Below are 26,412 nucleotides of genomic sequence, written 5' to 3'. Positions count from 1 at the left end.
GCAATTAATGCATCACATAACGTGGGGCTCAAAACTGAAAAAGAAGTAAAGGCTGAACCATTCAGCCCATCTTTTATTAAAAAAACATAAGTTTTCAACATTTCCAAGGCTAGTAACCTGTAAAAGGGCTTAGGAAATTTCAAATACGATACAAAACAAAGAAAGAGAAACCACATAGCAGTGGAGAAGAAATCAGCAAAAAAGAGAAGAAATCAGAGCAGTGGAGAAGGACAACAGACGAGAAGAAGGAAAAAAAAAAGAAAAAAAAAAAAAGAAAGGAAGACGAAGATCTAATCGGCAATGTCAATTTGGTGGCAGCTTGCTGCACTGGGGTTTGTTCAAATCATGCATTTCTTCTATTTTTCCTTTTAGTTTTTGTACCAGCCGAATTTCTCTTTTCCGGCCGAAACGTCCGGTATAATTTGTGCATGAGAGAGAGATGAGAGAGAAGGAAATAGAACAAAACCCAACAACTACTTCCCAACATCCACCCTGCAAAAACCCAAAACCTCATGCAACCACCCATCAACGTTGATGAAAATCCAGCCAACCACCACATCCACCATAACCAACCACCGATTGATGTTGATCAATCCATGAGAGAGAGAATAAATGGTAGTTTGTTGAAACTGATGCGTGGGTTTTTTGTGGGGGGTTTTAGTATATTTTTAATCATAGACTAGTCTGTTGAGACTATTGCAAATGCTTTTCAAAACAATTATTAACAAATTATTTTAAAAAAATTTTAACACCACTTTATGTGAAATATAAAAAACCATCAACACACTTAATTATATTTAACAAAATATTTCCCAAACCAATTCTGTCATCATACTACGAAGTAAAAAAAGGGTATTCAAACTTATATTCCGTTCACGATTGAAACTGCTCAATATTTTTACCAATCAAAATGGTGCAAGAGGTGAGTGATGAGATTGATACTCTATATCATCAGCATATGCCACGCACACACACGTACGTAATATGCCTTTTGGTCTTTCAAGAATACTTTAATGGATTTTACCAAAGTTCTTTCTTAGCAATTTCTCTTCATTTTCTATTCCTTTTATATTTAAAAAAAAAAAAAAAAATCTTCTCCCTTCCGTTTATATTAGTATTTATATCTCTGGCCTTTCTCGTGAATTCTTGTTTTTTTTTTGAGAAAAACTCTTTCGCAATTTCAAATTCCAACAGCATACGCTTCTCCCATAAATAGAAATCAAGGAAAAAGAGTCAACTTCATAATTTCTATTTGAAAAACACGCGTTGTTGATTTCAGCGTGCGAAATAAGACCCTGCCAATAAATTGAATACTCTACAACTATTACTAGTATATATTCAACTAAAAGACTACTACTACACAAAACCAAAACACCTTTTCCTGGAATTCCCTTTAAATTTCCAAATTTCCAATCAAACAGTAAAGACAATTACTCTCTCCCCTATATATATATATATATATATATATTGATATACACATAACAAGCATAAATCAGAATCTGTAACCTCCAAACGCGTAAAATATTTCACCTATGGCTGCGTGACATAAAATTGTTTTTGAATTTTTATAGACTCAGAGAGAGAAAAAAAGAAAAAAAAAAGAAAAGAAAAAGAGAATTAGAATAGTTTCAGTTTTTACTTTTTAGGGTTTCACAGAAGAGAGAGAGAGAGAATGGGAAATTGCTTTTCAGATTTGGAGGGAGGAAAGCAGGCCGTGGGTGGGGCCCAACAGAGGCCCACTAGCGCCAACGATGGTGGTCACAACGACGCCGTTGACTTCTTCTACAGGTCCCGCGGCCTTCAACCTCTATTCACTCAAATTGAGGTATTATATCAATATTTGATGTGTATGTGTACCAATTGTGTTATTCTTTATTCTATATCCCACAATGGGTCAGAGTCTAATTTAGTTAATTCCCTGAATTATTTATTTTACTTGCTCTTTTCTTTTTTTTCTTTTTTCTTTTTTAATTTTAGTTAGATTTACTAGTGCTTATTGTGTTTGTAATAATTGTGTCAATTTTAATGTTTAGTGTAATGCTTAGTAGAACACACTTTGCCACATGAACTGTAATCGTGTTTTTGATTTTAACCTGGGTTAAAATCATGAAAAAATGTGTACCAAGTGTGCAATAGCAATAGCAAGTGTGTAATAAGATTTTCAGATAAGAAGGAGAATAGTTTTTAATGTGTATTTTGGTCTAGCTTGCTTTTAAGGGGAAAAAAAACCTAAAAGAGAAGGTACACTTTTTTAAAGCCTCACTTTTTTATTTAGGTAGGAATAGGATCATGCTTTTTTTTTTTTTAAAGCAAAATAAACCAATAGAACAAGTTAGTATAGTATGTTATTAGATTATTATCTATGGTAATTGCTATTCGAATTTCGATACTGAAGGGACAAGATTTACCGGGCTTGAGATTGTTTTCAATTTCCTACAAATTATAGGTGGACTGAAATTTTAATATACAATACTTTTGACTCGAATATCTTGAATGATGGTTTATTTAATTCCACAGTGAATTAGAACATGAGACACTGCTTTGACATGTAGTGGAGGTTGCATCCTGGGGATTTCTTTGGCTGAGAGTTTCATACTTAAGGGGATGACAAATCTTTGGGAGAGAACTACACTGTATTCTTGTTGTAGAACTCAGTATCTGATTTTGTCATGAGAATTTTTTGACTCATGAATTATATACATGTTACCTGATTTTTGACGAGAACAGTATGATTCACGAATTAGATACATGTTACCTGATTATTAATTTATTACATTGGATGTTGCTTTGAAAACAATAGTATTGAGAAAAAGAATAACATAAATATGGTTATTCTTATAAGTGAAATATTTCTTGTTCTGGAAAAGTTCTCTAATGATACTAATTTATTGCTATCATTGTTACTCAAATAAATGTGTGGCATGTAACTCAGTCATAAAATATTTTTGGAATGTTCACTATTGGACCTAACAAAGAAATAATAATAATAATTTTGTATTCATTTGTGTGTTTTGTGTTGTACAAAGACAAATCTAATTAATTATCATCGCATAGTGGAGGGAATTTTTCTTATTTCAATGGTGTTTTACCTTAGGACACGTTTGGTACACTATAATAGATCCTGTAATAGAATAGCTATTCATTATGAATAATCATTCAATTGCTTGGGTGTGTTTTTATTACAAGGAATGGTTCATTTGGAATGACTATTCTTTAAAACAAAGAATAATTATTCCTTACCAAAATAAGTGTAATTGCTAGTCCTTAACCTACTTAATAATTATGAAATATAAATTTCCCAAAAAGCTCCAAGTCACTGTGCTCTTCCTCACCAATAGCCATGTATCCTTTCCCCATTTCCTCTTTCTCTCTACCATTGTTTTGCATGGTTTCCTTCTTGAGTCTTGATCGATAAGCATTTTTCCCCCCTTTTCCCATTGTTCTACCAAAATCGCACTTCATGAGGTTTTATTGTTTTCAATTTCTAGAAAATTCATTGTTTTAAATTTCTTTTAATTCTCCATTTCAACTAGGAAGAATGCTAGCACCAATCAACTATTCCCAGAAAAGCAACACACTCTCCCCCTCTTTCTTTGGTGCGAACATGTAACATGGAGATATTATCTTTCTTTTTTTTTTTTTGTTTAATTTTATATTTATAAAAATATTAAGTTTGACAATAAACAACAATATTAATTCTATATTCTTTTTACAGTCATAGATAATAGAATGTTGAGCAAGATTCAGAAATTACTTAAAAAAAAAAAAAAAGAAGAAGAAGGAAAGCAAGATTCACAAAAAGTGTAAATATATAATTCATTTTAAAAAGGGTACTTTAGGAAAATTTTCTAATATGATGCCATCCCACAGTTCTATGCCTATGTTATCACCAAACTGATGAATATGAATAATCATTAAATTTCATCTACTTTTATTCCTTGTAATGGTTATTCCTATTACAATGTAATCACTGTTATAGTATACCAAACGTGTGTTCTTGTCAAGCTTGGAGTTTATGTATTGCACTATGGCCAGGGCATGCAAGCTAGAGAAGTGCTATTAACATGGTGATCCATTATGTACTGCACTTTGGCATGTCATCTATGAACAGTTTCTAATAATTTGAGAATAGATAGTGTAGTTAGGTTTCCATTGTGTTCCGTTGCTTCACAGCAACAGATCTTTTTCATGCATGTTAATTTTTTTGAAGATGTTGGTGTCTGCAAGTTCTTTATATGGTTGAGTTACCATGTTTCTACCTTAGGTCCACATCAATGAGCCCACCTGAATTCTTTTTAAAGTTGCACTACAAAATGCTCCCCCAAGGGGAACATTATCAAGATTCGCATTTTGTGGTGCCAGTTCAAAGATGGAGCATCAGAAAAAAGCATTGATTCCAAAAGTTTGTTTGTTGTGTGTAATATTGTATATCTATATTCATTTGCTTGTATTGAAGTACCTTTATTCTATCTCCAACTAATGGATATCACATAGTGTGTTGGTTCACCCCTTCACCATATATGAGTGACATTTTATAAAGCTCCTAAGCAATCATGCATCTTGATATAATTTAACTCAAGATAGGATCATTAGTATTGTGTATCTTGACATTGGAATTGATATTCAATTTACGTCAATGGCTCTTTTGTTTTGTCTTTTCGTTTCATATTATTCTATATGTTAGCCCTTTGTGATTTTTCATTATGTATTTATGCATTTTTATGTTTCAATTCTATGCTGCAGTTATCTCTATCAGCATCTAATTTGCTTGATCGTGATATCACTTCAAAGGTATTCATCTCTATAGATAACATTATTTGATAATGAGATAATTACAGGGTTATGCAATAATTTCCCAATGTGCTAAATATTTTGGTAATTTACTAGGGCCTTTTTGTTTTTACTTTATAATGCCAGCATATTATTACCATCAGTTTATGTACAACTTTTTAAAACTTCACTCTTTTTTGGATTCAATTTTACTTTTACATAACCTATTTATTTATTTTTTTAAAATTTGCCAACCAAAATAAGCTCATCCAAACATTGTGCACCCTCCTTTTGTTTTAGTGTGATATTTGAGTCAATTTGTCTTCATGTGCCCATCATATTTCCTATACTCGACTAGGTTTGAGAAGTAATGATTTGAATCACACTTTGTTGAGATTTTTCATAGTGGAAGTTTTTTAGAATAATAAATTTTGCAATTAGGAATAATGTATCTTATCAAATATTATGTAATAAGTCTTCATTTGCTACACGCACCATACCACTGTTCACTTCCTCTTTTGTTTCTTATTTCACTTGCATTTTTGTACCCTTGCAAATGATGGGAGTCCTTATATAGAATGAAATACCAACCAATACTAGTATTCAAAACTAAGGAAACAAGAAATAGAAACCTATCACCTATAAGTAAAAGAAAGACACATTACATACACCTTTCAAGCCAACTTGTTTCATCTTTTGATAATCAAAGACAACAACTCACCTACCAAAGCGAGAAATGGTTTTATCTTATTTGTAGTCTACCATTCATCCTAAGCTAGTAAGGATATGCCATACTAAATAACACATGCAAAATGCTTTAAAACAAATGGCTATTGCTAGATTGGGAGTTTTTAGCAGTGGGTAGAGTTCCTATTACTAAATAACACATGGAAGTTAACTATAATTTGTGGGCTCAAGTTTGGAATTTGGCCTCTCCAAAAAAAAAAAAATTGGCTGCCTAGCAACCACCTCTCTCAAATGACATTTTCTTATGGGGATGATCCCATACTTAAGGAGGTTTGCTGTTTCTAATAAATGTTCTCATATATCTAAAGGTCTTAAGTTTGACAATCCTTAGCAGTTTTTTTATGTGCTTGTATGACATGCATGCATGCCATGGTCTTACTATGGTTTTTGCTAATATATACTTTATTTCATTCAGAGTGATCCCATGGCTTTGGTGTATGCAAAGAAAATAGATGGTAAACTAGAGGAGTTAGGTCGCACTGAGGTTGTACTGAATAGTTTGAATCCTGCATGGATAGAAAAAGTTACAGTTGCATTCCAGTTCGAGATCGTGCAACCATTGGTGTAAGCTTTACAAATTGCTTTAAGTACTTATCTTTGTTTAGTTATATCTTGATTTGCTATAGGTGATGTTTTAAATTGACTAGTTGGCTCATGTTTGCCTTTTTTTTTTTTTTTTTGGCTCCAGATTTCATGTGTATGATGTGGATACAAAATATCATAATATACCTGTGAAGGTCTATATATCAGTTTCTGCACTTTAATATCCATTACTGTAATTCATGTTATTTAGGTTGTGTTTGTTCAATTATTTTTCTTTGTTAATAAATTACATACATAAAAGTGTACATGCTAAGTTTTCTTGCAGCATCTCTGCCAATCTTCAAGTTCTGAATAATGCAATTTGCAAGATAAAACTTTTAACCACATTTTTGAGATTTAATGTAAGAAATGTGTATTCACAAGATCACACTATATTTTTGCGGGTATGCTAAACACTAAATTTGTCAATCCATGTTAAAAAACATTGAAGTGGAAACAAAAGTTATTAGTGAACAATTATAAACGAATATTTGATACCAAATGTGTTATATATCTTAGACAATCTCAGCGAAAGTCAATTTGACAATAGGCATAGATGCGATTGTGCATGGTATAATTGTATGGGAAAGCACTTGCTCAAAATTATTATGAAATGAATTTTGTGTGTGTGTGTGTGTGTGTGTGTGTGTTGCATTTACTACTTTCAAAATAATTAAATTGGATTTGTTGCCGGTGCCAATTTGTCTTTGATACAGTAAAGAGGTTATATAACAAATAAGAAATGAAAGTAATTCATCAAAAAAAAAAAAAAAATGAAAGTAGGGGACAATTTAGTTGAAACTCAATTTGAAGCCCTCCAAGTAATATTTGTGATGTTTATATTTTTTTTAATAGTTGTTAAATCCATGGTTGTAATTATGGTAATTTGTACCAAGCATGGAATGCATATTTTATCACGCTAGAAATACTATTTACTAGGAGCAATTACACAAAAAGAGCCAAATTTGGTTGGTTAACCATATCCATTATGAATTGATAGATACTTTTAAAGATTGTTACAATTTAATCATATACAGATATGAGAAAATAAGGCAACAACTTAAAAAGGATTATATAAATTTTAATTTGTTATCACCTCATCCAAAATAATCTAACAGATTTAGTTGATGATGAAGTTTTTTGTTTGAAAATTTATTTTGGTTGCCTTGTAGATGCTAAAATTGAAGGATCAAGAATTTCTTGGAGAGGCCACTTGTGTTCTATCGGAGGTATATCCCTTTGTCTTCAATTGGGCTCATTGAAATTATATAATGTATATGCCTCAAGCTGGTGAAATTTGAGTATAAAGTTGTTTTAATTTTCAGTATATTCTTAAAAATTTCAAAGGCAGAATGAAAATTTGGAGAGCTACTTCACTATGTTAATGTTATTTTAAGATTTTGAGCATCGTATTTTAGACCACCACTAATGCAATTAAAAAATACATTTCAAATGTAATTAGTGGCTTAATTCTTTCAGAGTAATTTGGTTTCCATATACTATAACTTTGGTATTTGTTTTTCCTCCTATTCTTTATGTCTATTCTCATGGCAGGTAGTGACTAACCAAACTCGGAGTTTAACCCTAAATCTCCATATCAAAAATGGGCATACGGGCTTGAGGAACTTTGGGGCACTCACTATCCATGCAGAGGAAACAGTTGCTTCGAGGAGTTGTGTTGAGATGATAGTCCATTGTTCCCACTTGGATAACAAGGACCTATTCTCTAAAAGTGTATGTATTTGCAAAGCAGATACCTTAATGTTTAATGTTACTTAAGCATACATATTCTTAATTGTGTTTATTTTATAAATTTCTTCATTTATTTTAGGATCCTTTTTTAAGAATATCTAGAATCGTTGAGACCGGAGGTTCTGTTCCAATATTCAAGACTGAAGTGGTGAACAACAATTTGAATCCAATTTGGAAACCCCTATGCCTGAGTGTACAACAGTTTGGAAGTAAGGTAAGCTTGTCGATTTATAATTCTTGGTTTATAATTATAGGATGTTTTGTTATTTTGATAATTATTGAAGATTCACTTGGCATATGCAATTTGACTTGCTACAGGATAACCCATTAATTATTGAGTGCTTTGATTTCAATAGCAGTGGCAATCATGTGCTTATTGGGTAAGTTAAATTTATCGATGTCCATATTTGTTATGTATTATTTTCACTTTTCACATTTTGTTTGTTTTCAGTTTTCACGATTTAGTCTCTGTTACTAAAAGATGATATTGATCTTAAAATAATCAGTAAGCTCCAAAAGTCAGTGGCAGACTTGGAAAAACTTCATAAAGAAAGAAGTGGTGCAAATCTCACCTTACCATCTTCTCATCGTGGTCATGATAAGGTACTTATTCATACTTGTAATTATTATTATTTTTTTTAAATAAAATATTTTTAGTCTTTGTGTTTAAATTTGGATTTTCTTTCTAATTGATCAATATAGCTTTTGAAGGGACAGCTGTTTGTGAATCAATTTTATGAAAAGCAACAGTATAGCTTTCTGGATTACATTTCTAGTGGATTTGAGCTTAACTTTATGGTTGCTGTTGACTTTACAGGTAAAATATTTAACATTCTAGAGGAGTTATATGGTTTTATTTTATATGTGTGGATTTTTTTGGTTCTCTTTTCCTCGGTTTAAATGTTTTGGCTAATGACTTATTTATACTTTGAATATTCATTATATTTTTTAGCCTCAAATGGAAATCCTCGAAATCCAGATTCTTTACACTACATTGATCCATCTGGTCGGTTGAATTCTTATCAACGGGTAAGGCTGTGTCCTTTGGTACTCCCAAGAGGGTGGTTGCTTTTCTCTGGCACTTGTATGTTTGTATTTTTCTAAACATTAGGTGCAAGAGATCCTTGGACTGAATGGCATATCTTTCCCTATGCAGTTTTAATCTTGTATGGGTTCTTGAGGCACAAAACAACTTGGAAAATTGCTTTTAGAATAAGAAAACTTAGCTTTTAAATTGAATTGGTCAATGCAAATGTTTGTAAATTGTTGTCTTTTATGTCTGCCATGACTTAATATTATTAAAGCTAATTGTTTTACATATCAAACTTCGCTTGCTGGTGCGTTTACTCCTAGTCCTAACTAAAGCAGAACATAAGCATTTAGGTAATTGCTTAGTGGTAATGGCTCCCTTTATGGTGCCTCATATCTATGGTTCAAAGCTCACCCTCATCCTCACCCTCTCACTATCTACTTTTCCAAAAAAAAAAAAAAAAAAAAATCCTTAATGCAGAACATGTAAGAGCTATATAATAGAGAAAAAACCATATGTTGAACATGTCTTAGAAAGTGACATTTGTATAAAGTAAGTTTTGTATTTCTGAAATTTTTGTTAGGGGGTCTTCTGTTAGCATATACTTCAAAGAAATCGTCATTGATTGATGAAGCAATTGTCTACTTAATATATTAAACTTGCAGGCTATATTGGAGGTTGGGGAGGTCATTCAGTTTTATGATTCTGATAGGCATTTTCCTGCTTGGGGCTTTGGAGGAAGAACATGTGATGGGACCACATCGCATTGTTTTAACTTGAATGGAAGTGCAGGTGCCTTTGAGGTGAGAGGAACTGACTTTATAATGCTTTGATTTGCTTAATCTTTGAAGAATCTGGCTGTCATATTGTTTGAAAATATTTATATTTATCTTCTTTATACTGCACACACGCCTCTCTCTCTCTCTCTCTCTCTCTCTCTCTCTCTCTCTCTCTCTCTCTCTCTCTCCTTTTACTACTTTTAATAGATTGTTTGCTTAGGATTTCCCGTTTTCTACATCACCATCGTTTTCAACCAATCCTTTTTTTTAATTTATTTTATTTTATTTTATTTTTAAAAGTTCAAAACCCCACTTACAACTAACAACACATTCAAAAACCCCAAATACTGAGTTTTGTCCTCAAAAGATTTGAGGAAGTTCAGAGGCCCTTGATGTAAATTAAATGGATTGAGTTATCACCTAATACACTTTGGAACATCATATGTTTTGCATCATAACCAGAGGATTAGATATCTTAGAAAATGATTGATGGTACCATAAGATGCATCTCTCATGTGTTGTAACTAAACGACTATCGAGTAAAAGTTGATAAGATTCTGATCACTACATTAAATTATTTAAGTAACCGCAAGTTTTTTTTTTGGGATGAATTATTTAATTTCTTTTATTTATCAATAGGTTGAAGGAGTTGAGGGCATTATGGCTGCTTATTCAAGTGCTCTACATAATGTTGCTCTGGCAGGACCCACTTTATTTGGCCAAGTGATCAACAAAGCTGCACAAATTGCTGGCCAGTCCATCTCCTACAACAGCAACAAGTACTTTGTTTTGCTCATTATTACGGTAAAGAGAATGTCTACTTTTTTTTTTCTTTTTTTTTTTCCAAAGGAAATGATAGTAGACTTTATTTATTGAAATTCACATTGTATAATGGGAAAGAGAAAAAGGGGCATGTTCTAACCAAATAGAGGCCGACTCATTCTCTTTTGCAACACTAGCAAGAGATAGAGCAGCACAATTACATTCTAGAGGAACACTAACAAAAAGATGTAGTACGAAAGCTTTAATAAATAATGGAAATATCCTCTAAAATCCAAGCAATTCTAGAGGACAGCTTAGCCTAAGAACTTTCAAGGAGGGTAGTAAGGTTGAAGAACAGCCTTAATAGTGGAAATTTGAGCTTTTCTATTACATACCTTCACAAATCTCTTTTTTGAAGTCATTGGATCATCTTTGTCAATACCAATTTGAGTTTGGAACGTTATCAACAACATACATCTCACAATTTTCATCTTCTATATTAGTTACTTTTGATGAGGCAATCCAATTCCCATCAGCTAGTTCCAAATTTTGTAAAGTTATGGACCGACCCCAATCCACTACAAAAGTCTTATCATTATCTCTACCCGTATCACAACTCTCTTGTAAAGTTAACTTATCCAAAAATTCCCCTCTTATCTTTATTGATACACTTCTCTGAGTCAGTTACAAGGTTTGAATTTGAATTAGGTGGTCTTACTTTCAAATCAGATGAGCTGTTATCCCCTTGAGTGTAGGGATCAACCTCCGAAGCCATTGTACCCTTGTCATCCTGAAAAACCTGGTGGACCATTGCCTGTGCTGCTAGGACCTTAGCTTTGTGTGTATCCAGCGGGTTCAACTTAGTCATTGGCAAAACCAGTTCCAAATCATCCCCAGAAAAAATTGCATCTTTGTCTACCTCCCGATTGTTTGGCATTGTGGTTTCACATCGGGAATGAAGATTATGTCGTGCAAAGCCTTGGACTTTTTGCCTCAGTGCCATTGCTTGCAGCCAATATCTGGTTTGAATATTAAAAACACGAATTTAAAACTAAGCATTGTGGAATTTCACATCACTGGGATGTATCAGGATGTAGAAGAAGATGTCATAGTTTCTGGAACCTTTTCAGAAAGGATGAGACGTTTATTAAAAGACTAGGGGCCTTTGGCTATAATCTCCTCCATATCATTCTCCTTCTCAAAAATGGCCACAAACGTCTGACAGTAGCTTTAAAAGCTTCCTTAGTGTAATCCTTATTGATCTGAAGTTTTGCTAGCACATCAAATTGAGCTTGCTTCTAGGAGTAAACCACTTCCTTTGATCTAACCACCATTTCACCCCCCCTCCTGTTGCAATAACGGAACATCTTCCACATTTCCTCCAATTCTGATTCCATCAAATAACACCAGAAGAAAACTATCCACTAGAATAAATTACCCCAGTCGCAGAGAAGGACTCAAAAGAAATCAATAATAAAAAAAAAAAACAAAAAAAAAACCCATACCACAGTGGCTGACCAGACCCGGAAAGGTTAGAATCTTGTAGGCAAACAACAAGCTTGAGGCTTCTACGTGCTCTAGGCTATAGAGAGACGCAGAGGGAACAAGAAGTTTTAATAACATGGTTAATAAAAGGAAAAGAAAAATTAGAGAATGTCTACTTCAGCTGATTTTATTTATTATAAATTACAACTTTCATTGAAAAGGAGAGGTTTTATGTACAAGGATGTATACACGAAGCTCTCCAATAAAAATATTACTTTATTTAATCTCTCTTTCCATCAATTTTTCATTTTTTAATTAAATAAAATGTCATTTTTCTAGGATGGAGTCCTTACAGACCTACAAGAAACAAAAGACGCTCTGGTCAGGGCATCTGATCTTCCACTATCAATTCTCATAGTAGGAGTGGGAGGTGCTGATTTTACGCAAATGGAGGTATACTCTTGTTTTCCTAATATAATGGCCTTTTAGCTGTTACTCTTTTGATTGCTTTATTTCAATTATTTTGTACAATGAATGGTGGATATTTAGCTTTTAGAATTTCCACTTGAATGACTGTAATATTTCTTAATTTTTGGCAGGTGCTTGATGCTGACAATGGAAGACGATTAGAAAGCTCTACAAGTCGTGTGGCAACACGTGACATTGTACAATTTGTTCCAATGCGAGAAGTACATAGTGAGTGCACAATGACACTTGTTTGTCTCAACAAAACTTTTGTTATTACATCTAAAAGCATCCACTAACAGTAATTGTGCATTCACAAGTTTCTCCCTGTTGGTAGTATGTCCTAAAAGCATGCTAAATTTGTGGGTCAAAGTTTTAGAAGATTTGTTGTAGCCAATAAATTTTGGACCAAATGACACTTTCTCTCTCTGTATGCATGGGATAGTGGGTAAGTATGGGTTTGAATTTCCCTAGCAAAAAAGCCTTAGATGACTGCTTACTCATATGTGAACTTTGAAAATGTATTAAACAAAGACGTTCCATGGATTGTCGTTGCCACTGCTGTCTTGATCCTGTATTTGTCTATATTGTTGTTAACAGTCTAATACACTTTGCAACCACCTTTTTCCAATACCCATTGGACATGTTATAGGTAGAAAATGGGGTCATGGTTTCAATCTAGTGTGAATGCATACTCAGCAAGCTGATTTCTATGTATCTTACTTCTTGATGTTTTTTATCATCTATTTGAGCCTCTTATCTGTTTTATCAATTGGAATTTGATGATTTCCTTATTTGTTCTATTATCTGTTTTATCAATTGGAATTGTTGATTTCCTTATTTGTTCATTTTGTTGTACTTCTTGTATTTTTTTTTTTTTTTTTTAAATGAGCTACTCTGTTTCATCTAATAAATTAGTTATGGTCTATACAGTTGGAGAGATTTCTATGGTTCAGGCTCTATTGGAAGAGCTACCTGGACAGTTTTTGACATACATGCGGGGTAGAGATATCAAGCCACGCCCTCTCCATGTAGCCCCAACGTCTGCTTGAGAACATTTTCCAGGTCCACAAGATGTACAAACATGCTGATTTTGCTCACAACAACTAAAAGTTTTAAAAGGTCTGAACCACTAATAGGTCTACTTACCTAAAAGGAGCTTGTTATTTTTTTTTTTAGGCTTGAAGATTGAACCACTAACGGGTTGACTTGCTCGTAAAGATCTCTTTATTTCATCCTAATAGAAAAAAGTACAGTTGTTTTTTTCTTAGAACTTTATCTTGTCTAAGGATAATTATACTTTTATTTAGCCTTTTATTTTTAAGTAAAATAAACCATTGAAAAATTTTTATAATAAACAATTTAGTCTTGTAAAGGTAAAAGTATCCCTTGGACTATACCTCGTTTCATAGAGTAGGTCTCACACAAGGATGTGGGATCTGTACTTGTGAAGTTCACATATCTGTGATTGTGAGATGCCTATTTTATTTGGAGATACTTTTGGTCTTGCAAGGGCTGTAAATGGGGATTTGGGTTCACTCATCCTTAAGGAAGGTGTCAATGCCATGGTGTGGGCCTTCATGTTTGTGAGAGGCCCACTATTAAGAGTTAAGTTTTAGTGTGAGAGAGCTTAAATAGGGATTTGGGTTTCACTATTCTTATGGAAGGGGTTATTTCATTATGGAGGTACAAACGTAAAACATTAAATTGATATATGGTTGGGTTGTTGTTGGCAGAAGGGAAAGTGTGTTGTAGATATACAAGGAAAAGAGAAAGTGTGTTTGTACCTCCATAATGAAATAAAACCTTCCATAAGAATAGCCAAACCCAAATCCCTATTTAGGGTCTCTCACACTAAAAACATTAAATTGATATATGGTTGGGTTGTTGTTGGTAGAAGGGAAAGTGTGTTGTAGATAAACAAGGAAAAGAGAAAGCAGTGCTCGTGCCCCTCGCGCGCGCCTGGGGGGGGGGGGGGGGGGGGGGGGGTGGGAATGCGAAGACTAATCGTTTAAGTAAGAAGATTGGGTAAAAACTTGGGATATTGTTAGGCATCTAATCCCAATTAATTTGATGGGTTGGCCTCTACTTGTACTACTTAGCCATTTTTTAATATGAGTCTCATTGAGTTGGTTTCCTCTTAAGCATGTTTAATTAAAATTTGAAATTTGAAAATAAATACATTCAACATGGCTTAAAGAGTTGTTATTTACAGGGTGAATGTCCTAATTTTATTTCTGAATCTTAGGTCCTACATATAAAGTTATCAAACTCAAGATCTCCTATTTTGATACTATTGGTATGAGTTAGAGATCCTACCATATGTTTTTCACTCCTTCAAGATAAGCAAGGATGAGTACAAAATGCATTAAGTTGTCTATGAAATTACAAGATTCACATGATTTCTTGGACTGCATAAAAGTGATTATCCAAAAACAGTAGTACATAAAAGAAGACATTTTACATAATGTTATGATGGATAATAAAACAAGATCGATTCATGCATTATTGCCTTTGTGACAATGAGAATGCGACTACGAATATCACAAGGGATAAGAGAAGGATCCCACAAGGTGGACCTTTGCAATAAGCTGCCAGCTTTGCCGTATAACAGCAAAAGTAAAATGTTACTTGTGGGGACACTAATGTTCCCAGTCATATCAATCTTCATTTATAGTCCATCTACGAAAAATATCTTCTTCTATTTTTATCTTTTTCATATTGTCCATCAACTATGCTATAGTTTCTTCTCAAAAAAAAAAAAAAAAAAAAAAAAACTATGCTATAGTTTGTAAATTTGACCTACCAAGTACATAATCAATCGTGAAGATTTTTGTAAATCTATTGATATATTTCCATATTATAAGTACTCGGTGTTCAAGGTGGAAGGGTTCAAGTTGTAAGAGTTAACACGTTTCCTCAAAACAAGATATTCAAATCAATTAAAAATATAATGTCTGCTGCTTCATCTCAAATAAACTGAATACTGGGAAATAGATAGAAACTTTTGTCAAGAGTACATACAACTAGTAAAATTCCAAAATACAAATTTCAAAGTCATATAAAAATATCATTGTTCACAGTAAACAAATTTCGTAAGTTTGGAAACAAGAATTAAGTTCATTTCAAACTAATAAATACATGGATGAAAGTAATTACCAATCATATAATAATTTTTTCATTGGACCTTGAAAATAATACCAATGTTTAAAAAAATTTCATATACTAAAAAGTTATGACTACAGTCATATTATATCCCTATGACTAGATTCGAATCACATAGGCTAGAGATCTCTGAAGGAACTTGTTCTATACCAATGTATATCTCCATTAGCGGGGTCCAAAGCAGTGGTGGAGCTAGGATTTTATTTTAGGAGGGAAGATTAAAAAGAACAGCAATAATTGCATACTATGTGTACAAAACACATAACTGAAATCGTGCTCATGATTTTGAATTATAATTGAAAAAATATCAAAATGAACTTTGGCTATAGATGACTTTGGTTAGAACTAACAAAAGTTATAAATCACCTTTGGAAATGATGCGACTTTAAGCACATCTTAAAAACTAGTAAGGATTTCCTCTAGAAACTTCAAATTCAAAACTTCAGAGAGCTAAGGGAGCTAGCGTGAAACTCCCCTGTTTCATGACTTTAAAACAGAGTGTATTTCCCAACTATTGAAACTTTGCAGCAATAGTAACTTGTTGACCCATAAAACCCATGGATTAGCTAACTGAGATTCCCTCAAAAAATTAGTTTTCAATTATTGTAAAACACCAAAAGTGCCGTAAGACTTCTAATAATTAAAAAAAAAAAAAAAAACTATCGTGAGTCCATAATTAAGTTATCAGTTTTTTTTTTTTTTTTCAAATAATATGTAAAACTTATCTTTTCTTAGCAAAATAAATTGTAATACTTATCTCTTGACTCTTGGTTAAAAAGAGCAAACTAATCAAAAAATCTGGCAAGGGGGGGCCAAAATAAGCGTTAGACTATTATATTAAAGGAGTTTGAGGGAAGGTCATCCGGGTGGGCGTTTACCACAAAAGGGTTCTAACAACCAACAATGAAATGAAGAGCAAGAGCGGAGTAAATAACATTATAACAACTCAAAAACCATAAGAAGGAAGAGTATACCTGAAACCCATCTTCCATTTCTTTCTCTGTGGTATTTACACTTCCATTCTTGTACACAAAACACACACCATCACAGAGAGTCGCAGCACATACATTCTATTTCTAAGCTGTGCCATAGATTGCTCCTTTGTCATGTCTATACTAGTTTTGCATGCCTAAATGACCTCTCTGTTACAAGCTCACAAACACAAAACATAAAAGACCAAGTGGCTTACCCTCTGTCAAACGCATGTTCATCCACCGCTACGGCTTTGTCCCCGCTTTCACAAATCTTCAGCCCACGCGCTGTGTAGGTCCTTCCTAGGCACTAGATCGTAGAGTGGCGGAGATGGGAGTTCTTTTGTTTCGCTTTTGAGAGCGAGATGAGACCAATTCAGTCTTGGGAGTAAGGACTGAGGCGGTGGAGAGTGGTGATTGTTGTGTGGAGTGTAAACATCTCATTTTATACCCTTTACGACTTGAGCTCCTATTCTCCAATGACGACATCGCTCGTAGGCCCAAGGTTGATTTAAAATATCTCACCTTATGTAATGTAAAATGCATTATGTATCCTTAATTTTTTTTTTTTTTAATTTACTAAATTTAAAACACTTTCAAATAACAAATATAGATAGTTGTGGTAGGCCTTTTTTTGCGGCTTGAGTTGGATTGCTCCTGCCATACTACGGCCCTATAATTCTAGGGTAGGAAAGTTGGGATTGACCTAATTGAAACACACCTTAAGCCAACTTGTGCGCAAGTTAGAGCCTCGACAAGAATCTTGAGTGTGTCATGTGCCCACGGCAAGAAATACTATTACAAAACGTTATTGCAGGAAAAACATAAAGCAACAAGATAACTAAAACACTTCAACTAAAATATTTTCTACTAACAATGATAATGCATGAACAATTCACAAAGGAGAAATATGATAACATGATTACAGTAGGAATAGATTAATAGTAGAAAAAAGTTACGCTAGTCCTTGACTAACCATGGCAAAAGAAAAGAAGATTAGTCTACTAAAAGTATGGACTTGACTCTTTGGCAGATTCAAGTCCAAGAAGGGAACCATTCTCCAATGTAGGTAACCTTAGAGGAGAATCCTGTTGTAGAAGTTACTCACTTTGGAAAATGGACCTAAGTGGTTTGATCTCAGATTCTTAACTTGTTAAAGAGTGGGCTATTGAGAGGGAGAGAAGTGGGTAGCCTATTGGTGCATGCTTTTACTCCTATCACTCATATTTTTCTTCCTCACTCTTGGTTTCCTTGTTTTTTTTCTTTTCCATTGTAGTTCCCTTTTCCTCCCTGTTTCTCATTGTTCTTTAAAGTGCACATCCATGGCCTTTTATACTGTTTGTCGTGATAAGATTTACCATTTTTACCCCTTAACTACTTTTGGCCTGTTGTGGGTGTCCTTTCAGGACTACCCACTGGTTTGCCAATTGCCCAACCACCACCACTACACTGTGTTGACCGTGCCATGCCTCATTCCAGACAAAAGTGATTTTGTTTTGTTTTTTTCCTTCCCTTGGCACTCCCATCTGGATAAGGGCTGGGCTTTTCTCTTACCAACCGCTGTAGCATGCATCTAGTGATTTTAGCTCATGTTTGCCTCTTTTGGGTGGGATGTCATCTCAATAGGACATTTACCCCAAAAAAGCTTAAGCAGGAACCCCAAAATAGGCTCCCCCATCTCCCCAATGCCAGACCACACCCTCTCTTCCCTCTAACCCGTGACTCACCTCCCTTGTATTGGCTAGGTACAAGTAGGTGGTGTCTGAGCCTTGTGTGCGTGCTCTACTTCCATATGAGTCCATTGCTTTTCTGGCGTTCATGCGTTTGCCATTGCCTACAGGTTTGTTTGACTCTGCTGCATGCTTTGGTGCTTGTTTAATTCTTGTGGCGTGGATGAGTTCTTGGGTCTTCATTCTTTGCATCTCATTTCTTCTTTGGTTTGAGCATTGCATGAGTGTGGGCTTTCTCTTCTTTAATTCGGCCCATGTCTCCTTTCATCCTTTGTTCGTGGGCTGACTGGTGCTCCTCCATTAACACAAATTGCAAATGTGAGTATAAGATAGTGTCAAAGATAGAGTGAGAGTGAGAATGAGAGTGATTACAGTGAGAGACGAGAAAAAGAGTAAGAGAAGAAGAGGAGTCATGGAGCTGAGTTTTTTCTAGTGCATTATTAGTGTTGGCGAGTTTGTTGGGTTATAGTACGTGGATATTTATAGGAAAATCGTATAAGAATACTAGAGCTATAAAGAAATCAAGTAGTACATAAAAGTGACTATCAAAAAACAGTATTACATAAAGAAGATATTTTACGTAATGTTATGGTGATGCGCGGCTTTAATTTTTTTTGTTCAGGAAGTTTTTTTTTTTTTTGAGAAAACCTTAAGATCTGCAGACAAAACTGTTTTTTTAGCTAAACTATGAGCTAATCTATTCTCATCCCACCTAACATGTTGGAACATACAGCATCTTAAAACGATTCCAAGTCTTTTAGTCTCATCAATAATATGGCCAAACAACAGAGGACAAGGACCATTTTGCTTCAAGGCTTGAATAATAGAAAGACAGTCGCCTTTTACAATAATATTGAATAAACTCATCTCCCTTGCAAAGACCACAGCCCTACGAGCCGCCAAAGCTTCAGCCATCTCAGCTGACTACACCTTACCCAGATTTTGACATAGTGCCGCAATAGCTTGCCCAGCATGATCTCGACAAACCACACCAATACCTACTAAACCCAATTCCTCACAAAAAGTGGCATCAAAATTTACTTTGAAACAATCATCAGGCGGAGGAGACCAGCGGACCATAGGTCGAGGAATAGACACACCATGCTCCTGAGGATTCACGTTCCAAAATTCATCAGCCAACCTTCGAGCATGATCACCCAGTTCATGAAGCTGCCAAGAAGGCTGATGCTCCCGCATTCGATTACAACGCTGCCATAAAAACCATGCCACAATAGCAAACATAGCTACCCTCCTAGTTGACCCAACATTGAAAACTTCCTCCAATAATTCATAGAAGGTTCAGCACTTCTTCTGAACCAATGAACGAAAATCTAGGAGTGACACCTATACCGACCTCGCCTGATCACAGATCCGTAAACAATGTATAAGCGACTCCATGTGCTCTCCACAACCATCACATTCCTTGCCAACAAGGATATGCTGAGCTTTTAAGTTTTGTTTCATGGGCAAAGCATCCTTAGTAGCACGCCAAATAAAGTTCCAAATCTTATTAGGCACCCTCATTTTCCAAATTTTCTTCCAAATCAACCCATTGCTACCCAAAATTGATGAGCTTGGCAGAAGACTAGGATCGGCAGAGACAAGCATACGATAAGCACTCTTAACATTGTAATCCCCATCACTGGTCAAAGGCCAGATCAGAGTGTCTTCTCCCCCATCTCCACATAATTGAATCCTCCTTACCAAATCTGCCTCCCATGGAATCAAACAACTCTCAAGATGACCTGAATCCCAAACTCGTGTATCAGGGAAGTACAAATCACAAACCCGATGAAATGAAGAATCAGCTCTTGGAGAGATAATCTTGCTGTGATTAAGGTCAGGCAACCACCTATGTCACCACACATCAATTGAATTTCCATCACCAACCCTCCAAATAGCCCCTTTCTCAATGACTCCTCGTGCTTGAAGAATACTCCGCCATGCATAAGAACATTTAGGGTGAACAGCGGCCTTAAGTATATTACCATGCGGAAAATACTTAGCGCTAAAAACTTTAAAAAGAAGGGAGTCTCTATTATGAAAAGCCACACCTGTTTTGCTAACAAAGCATTATTAAACTTTTGGAAATCCCGAAACCCCTTGCCACCAATTGATTTTGAAGAACAAAGAGAACTCCATTTAACCAAAAGAATTTTCTTTGCATCACCATGACCCCACCAAAATTTTTGAACCATGGCTTCATTATCTTTACAAAGACAAACCGAAACCTTGAACACACTCATCGAATAAACAGGGATAGATTGGACTTAATCATAATCTCTCGGCCAACTTGGGATAACAACTTTTCCCTCCACCCTTGCATATGACTCCATATTCTTTCCCTGATTTGAGTAAAGCACGCCATCCTATTCCTTCCAACAAACGAAGGCAAACCTAAATACTTCTCATAAACATCTAGGGCCACTTTGATGGCTTCTTGAGTTGCTTCATCTGTATTCCTACTAAAATAGAGAGTGGTCTTCTCCTTATTAATCACTTGGCCTGACGCAATCTCATAATAAGCTAAAAGCTCTTGAATTTTATTGCACTCATCTAAAGTAGACCTGCAAAAGATTAACCAATCATCTGCAAAAAATAGATGAGTTAGTTTAGGCCCATTTATGCAAAGTGAGAAACCCTGTATTTCGCCATTCATAGCAGCACCTCGTAAGAGGGCATTCAACCCCTCAGCATAGAAAAGGAACAATTAAGGGGAAAGAGGATCTCCTTGTCTTAACCCCCGAGATGAAACTATCATACCCTTTGGCTCCCCATTCACAAGGATAGAATATGAGACAGTGGTAATACATTCCATAATCAAAGCTACCCAAGTACACAAAAAGCCCATCTTAAGAAGAATTTTTTCTAGAAAAACCCATTCCACCCTGTCATATGCCTTGCTCATATCTAATTTCATAGCCATAAAACCTTTCTTTCCTGTACAACTAGTCTTCATATGATGCAAAGATTCAAAGGCAATTAAAATATTATCAGTGATCAATCTATCAACAATAAAAGTGCTCTGGTCTCAGATATAATGGAATTAAGAATGGGCTTGAGGTGATTAGCAATTGTCTTACTGATAATCTTGTAAATCACATTGCACAAACTTATAGGCCAAAAATCTAAGATCCTCTCAGGATTAGGAACTTTGGGAATCAAAGTAATAAAGGTATGGTTAATAGATTTAAGGATAGACCTTGAATTTAAACAAGATAAAACAGCCTGAGCAACATCCATACCGATATCAATCTAATAAGTCTAGTAAAATAGAGGCAGCATACCATCTGGGCTAAGGGCTTTTAGCAGGGCCATTTTCTTGATTGCTACTCCCACCTCCTCACTAGTAAAAAGGCCTTACCAGATCTGCTCTCATAGGCTCAGTGACCACAGCATCGACCCCATCCAAAACCCTATCAAGCTCTTGTGGATTTGAGGAAGTAAACAGATGAGTATAAAAATCAGTAATGATAGCCGAAAAAACCTCCTCATCCTCCTACAAAGCTCCATTCCCATCACACAACCCCTTAATAAAATTCTTCCTCTTCTTTTGAGTAGCAATCCCATGAAAAAACTTGGTGTTTTGATCACCATTCTTCAACCATTGAACCCTGGACCCTTGTTGCCACATCTTCTCCTCTTTATCATAAAGTGCATTCAAATCCTTCTTAATCTTAATAACCTCCTCATGCTCCCCAGTCCTAACCGAAACCTCTTCAGCCTGCCACAGTTGATCCTTTGCTTGCTTTATCTGCTGCTTCACATTGCCAAAATGGACTTGACTCCAGGTCTTAACCTTTTCTTACACTGTTTAAGTTTAGTGGCTACCACGAACATGGGAGTACCAGTAGGAGCACAATCCTAAGCCCTTGCCACCACCTCCTTGCACTCAGGATCTGAAATCGACATTGCTTCAAATTGGAGAGGCTTTCTGAGCCACTTTTCTTGGCCAAGTTCAGAGTGATTGCTCGTAACCACGAGCCAAATTGTTGATCACTACCCTGCCATGAACCCTTCCTATTGAACAGTCCCTATCTCCGTGAGTAAGACGGCCACACCAATAACAGAGGTTTGGCAACCACTTATACTTGAAACTTACCCAACCTTCCACTCCACTACTCAGCCCGATCTTTCTACCTCTACCTAATAGCTTTGTGATATCAATCCGCACTCAAACTCTCACAAAGTGACTGCTTTCATAGTCTTCCTTCGCCGCCCCCATGTTTAGGACTTCCCCTGCTACCGAAACAATGTCTGCCACTCGCAACTTCAAGCTTCTGATAGAGAGATCATGTACCTGAGTCCAAAAACATGCACTATCAAAATTCAGTCCCTTTTGTTAGGACATATATGATTTGATGTTAGGAACATATGTCAATATTTTATATAATTGGCTAATCCTTTAACAAAACACACTTTACTTGTAATTTGTAGATCTAGGATGTGTTTAATGTTTCAAAAAATAAGGTTTCAAGTTCAAGTGTTAAAGCCATGCAAGTCTGTCCAAGAATCAAGTGAAAAAGTGCAGGATTTTAAAGCTCGACAGTTAGCATCTATCAAGTTTTAAAAAGCTGTGAAGCCCGAAACTCGACAACTAGCTCGATAGATACCCTATCTGCTGAGGTTTATGAAGTTCAATTTTTCAAGCTATTTTTCATCCAATCCGTGAGTGCGTGTTTAGACTTTCTTTTCTCACAATCCTAAACATATATAAGGATTGTTTAAGGGCCGTCACAGCTGATGCAACTAAATGCAAAACTTTTTCACAAGCATATTGCGAACCGGAGACATATGCCCTAGTTCATCTTTTTCTTGAAGAAATTGTTGTGTTTGTACACCGTAGGGTTTTGTGACCAAGGGAATTCTTGATCTTCATCGTGTGATGAACTAAAGAACTTTGCAACCAACATTTTTCTCAAGTTGGTGATTAAGTCGCGTACTGAGATTCGCGCAATTAGTTAATCATGTACTGGGAGCCGTGTATGGAAAAGGAGAGATTGTCACTATAGAATAAGTCTAATTAGGTATTGGGGCAAAGGTTCAACTGTAGATTAGTATAAGGTACTGAGATTTCATTACTTATAACCACTTGTTTTGATAATAGTGGATTCTCAGGAGTGGTGACTTTAAAATCATTTGGTGGGGTTTTTGCCATGTAAGTTTTCCCCATTCGTAAACAAATCACTATGTCAATTTAATTTCTGCTGCATACTTAGTTTAATTGGTGATTTGTTTGTGCTGCTGTGTACATTGCATGTTAATTTGTTTAATTGATAATTTTGGCTAATCAATCAATTAATTTATCACAAGTGGTCAATACATTCTTGGCCTATCACCTTCAGCTCTATTTGATGTTCAATTCTCTTCAAAGCAACCAAATTCTTGTCAAATGACCACGGCTCTCCCGCAAGCACTCTGTCAACATCGCTTTGCTCCAAGAAGATAAACATTAATACATGATGATCACCCATATCACGTGCTTTGAAGCCCTTCTTAGTGTGCCACAATATTTTGAACGTGCGAATGATGGCCTCAATATTCAACACTCTACCTGTAAAAAACCTTGTTGCTAGGAGAAACTTCCCTTCAAGAATAGTGTTGGAGTTAGGAATAGTTCGGAGAGCAAGTTTATTTATTTATTTTACTTAATGAAGTAGAAATTTTTACAGTAATGCTATTGATGCAGCATTTTCATAATAAAATCTAAGTAACGAGTTGTTAAAAGAATGTAAAAAAGTGACATTAGTTGTAAGTCTAGATAAAAACCAATTACAGCATATCACTTAACTTTTATTGTAAAATTATTATAGAAATATTGTAAGAGTAGCACTAAGATAATTATATTTAAGCTTATTTCAGCTGGATTCAAACAAAATTTTGGTGTAGGGAGTTCAAATTTTTTATTTAGAAGTCAAAAAAAACTTATATATAAAAATATATATTTATTTATTGTTTTTTTTCCCCCTTTTTGGCCAGGCTCAAATCACCTGGCTGTAGCGCTTCCCATTTGATGATCAATAATAAAGCAAGATCGATTCATGCACTATTGCCTAGTGGTGACAACGAGACAGACAGTGATTAAGAATATCACATGGGGATAAGAGAAGGTGGGCCTTTGCAAAAAGCTATGTTCTCTAATTGTCGATCAAAACACTACGTAAAATATCTTCTTTTCTTTTTATCTTTTTCTTATTGTTCACAGTAAACAAATTTCGTAAGTTAATTTGGAAACAATAATTAAGTTCATTTCAAACTAATAATAAATACATGGTTGAAAGTAATTGACAATCATATAATAATTTTTTCACAGGACCTTGGAAATAATACCAATGTTTTAAAAAATTAGCGGGGTTCAAAGTATAGTCAAACTGTAATCATTTATATTCAAAACAAATTAATTTTCATTGTAGTTATATTCAAAATCATATTTGATACTTTAGTTCAAAAATGAAAACAATCTTAATTATTTTCATTCAAAGCATTAAGTATTTTCACTAAACTTGTCACAAGTTTGATCCTCGTTTTAAGAACGTAAACACTTCTAAATAAAAATAATTTAATAAAATTTCAATCATTCAAAGTTTAGGAAATAATGATTTTTATCTTTAAAGAAACTTCTTTTGAATAAATATCAATAATTTCATAATGAGAAACATTCGACTATTTCATTAAAAAATATTAATACATGTTTTAAGTAAAATATCACTAATTGAGAGAAGGGTCACTGACCTCCAATAGGCTCACCAAAATAACCAAATTTCAAGTTTATGACACCTTAAATTCAACCAAATTAATTCACTAACCACTAAACTTGAAAAAAGTTTACTTTCATACCAATTTGAAGGAAACTTCCTTCAACGTTGGAGGAAGTTTTTCCCCTAAAAATCCTCAACAAAGAAAGTACCAAAATTATTTTGCTTCTAGAAACTAAGGAAATACTACCCTAAAAAATTGATTAAAAAAATTCTGAATACTTACATCCGCCTATAAAAAGTTTATAATATTTTAAACTCAAGTTACTTTTCTTAATTCTTGTTTAAATAAACATCAGCTAAAAATCTTGTCACCTTTTGGTATTTCATACAAAAAAGTCTATGGTAAAAAAAAAACCCTCCATTTCCTTTTATAAAATTATCAAAAAAAAAAAAAAAAAATCGCCCAATACCCACATCACGACAAAGGTCAGGTCTTAAAAGCAATGATGATATAAAGTGAGAAAAAATTGAAAAATAGAGGAAAAAAGTGAAGTTTTAAAATACTGTACATAAAATTTAAAAATTAATGCTAATAATTGATGCCAAACACATATTAAATTTCTACTCGAATGAGGGACATTCCCTAATTTCATTTTTTGAAGTTCATAAAAAAAACAAAAAGGTATCCATCAAACAAACATGGTGAACTCAATCAACCAGATGTCATGTCATTGCCAATTCAATTTATATAGGCATGTATGGGTATGATGTTTGTATATCGTGATACCATTTCATCATCTTTTTTGTTTGATCTATTTTGAAAGGTACAAGGTGCATTATATATCTTGTTCCCTTTCTTTATATTGTTTTTTAGTGCTTTGTTCTTTTTATTATCAGCCATCGATGTTGATAATTTTTTTAAAGCAGAAAATATCCTACAATTGATGTTACATATAAACTCTTTCGTTATAGAAAAATCATGTATCAATATTTGTAAATGGAAGAATATATAGTTTCTTATACAAACACAATTGTGGGGACCAGTTAATTAGGAAGTATTGTTAAAGCAGTATTAATTGGGTCTATGGCCCAATCCGAGGATGTTAGACCATCCGAGGAGGCCCATATAAGGTCATAAGGGGACTGAAATGGAGGGAGGAGTAGAGACAATGTGAGATAGGGCCCAATAACCGTCCGAGGATAAAAACCTTCTCGACAACATGTGTCCGAGGTGAATTTGAGTGCATTATCATCGCAGACTTACTTCGAGGTTACATCATAACTAAGGGTAGGATATTGGACCAGGGATAAGAATAAAAAGGTAAACAAATATCTTCTAAGGCTCCTATCTCTGCATTAATTGCCTCTCAACCAACTCTCTGGTCGCATTAATGTGGAAGTGATGCCTGAACAGTGATCAAGCAGCCTTACAGCTACTGGATGATAGTTCTAGGAAGAGTTGGATGGGATAGGAAG

General features: G+C 34.6%; 1 protein-coding gene and 1 long non-coding RNA gene across 4 annotated transcripts; one reads left to right on the top strand and one right to left on the bottom strand.

Moving 5' to 3' along the window:
- Positions 1 to 1,624: 1,624 nt before the first annotated feature.
- LOC115982610 (protein BONZAI 3-like) lies at positions 1,625 to 14,328 on the top strand. Of its 3 annotated transcripts, XM_031105254.1 has the most exons (16): positions 1,625 to 1,825; positions 4,744 to 4,791; positions 5,933 to 6,081; positions 6,206 to 6,254; positions 7,272 to 7,328; positions 7,654 to 7,833; positions 7,931 to 8,065; positions 8,170 to 8,231; positions 8,358 to 8,454; positions 8,554 to 8,668; positions 8,804 to 8,880; positions 9,547 to 9,684; positions 10,300 to 10,464; positions 12,247 to 12,360; positions 12,507 to 12,603; positions 13,306 to 14,328. In XM_031105254.1, exons 1-16 carry the CDS (start codon positions 1,673 to 1,675, stop codon positions 13,422 to 13,424), a joined length of 1,755 nt encoding a protein of 584 aa, XP_030961114.1. In that variant the 5' UTR covers positions 1,625 to 1,672; the 3' UTR covers positions 13,425 to 14,328. The 3 variants fall into 3 exon arrangements, with proteins under 3 accessions (XP_030961114.1, XP_030961115.1, XP_030961116.1); XM_031105255.1 differs by lacking the exon at positions 4,744 to 4,791; XM_031105256.1 differs by lacking the exons at positions 1,625 to 1,825; positions 4,744 to 4,791; positions 6,206 to 6,254 and having other exon boundaries at positions 5,939 to 6,081.
- On the bottom strand, positions 10,899 to 17,028 carry LOC115982611. Its single transcript, XR_004089682.1, has 2 exons — positions 16,727 to 17,028; positions 10,899 to 11,441 (listed from the first exon to the last, which is right to left on the bottom strand). It is a non-coding gene; the product is annotated as an uncharacterized LOC115982611 (long non-coding RNA).
- Between the last annotated feature and the right edge of the window lie 9,384 nt (positions 17,029 to 26,412).

This window comes from Quercus lobata, chromosome 3 (genome assembly GCF_001633185.2).
Source record: "Quercus lobata isolate SW786 chromosome 3, ValleyOak3.0 Primary Assembly, whole genome shotgun sequence".
In the NCBI taxonomy this organism is placed as follows: Eukaryota; Viridiplantae; Streptophyta; class Magnoliopsida; order Fagales; family Fagaceae; genus Quercus; species Quercus lobata.
The sequence above is the reverse complement of the archived record's forward strand: the minus strand, read 5'-3'. Positions and strand labels throughout refer to the sequence as shown.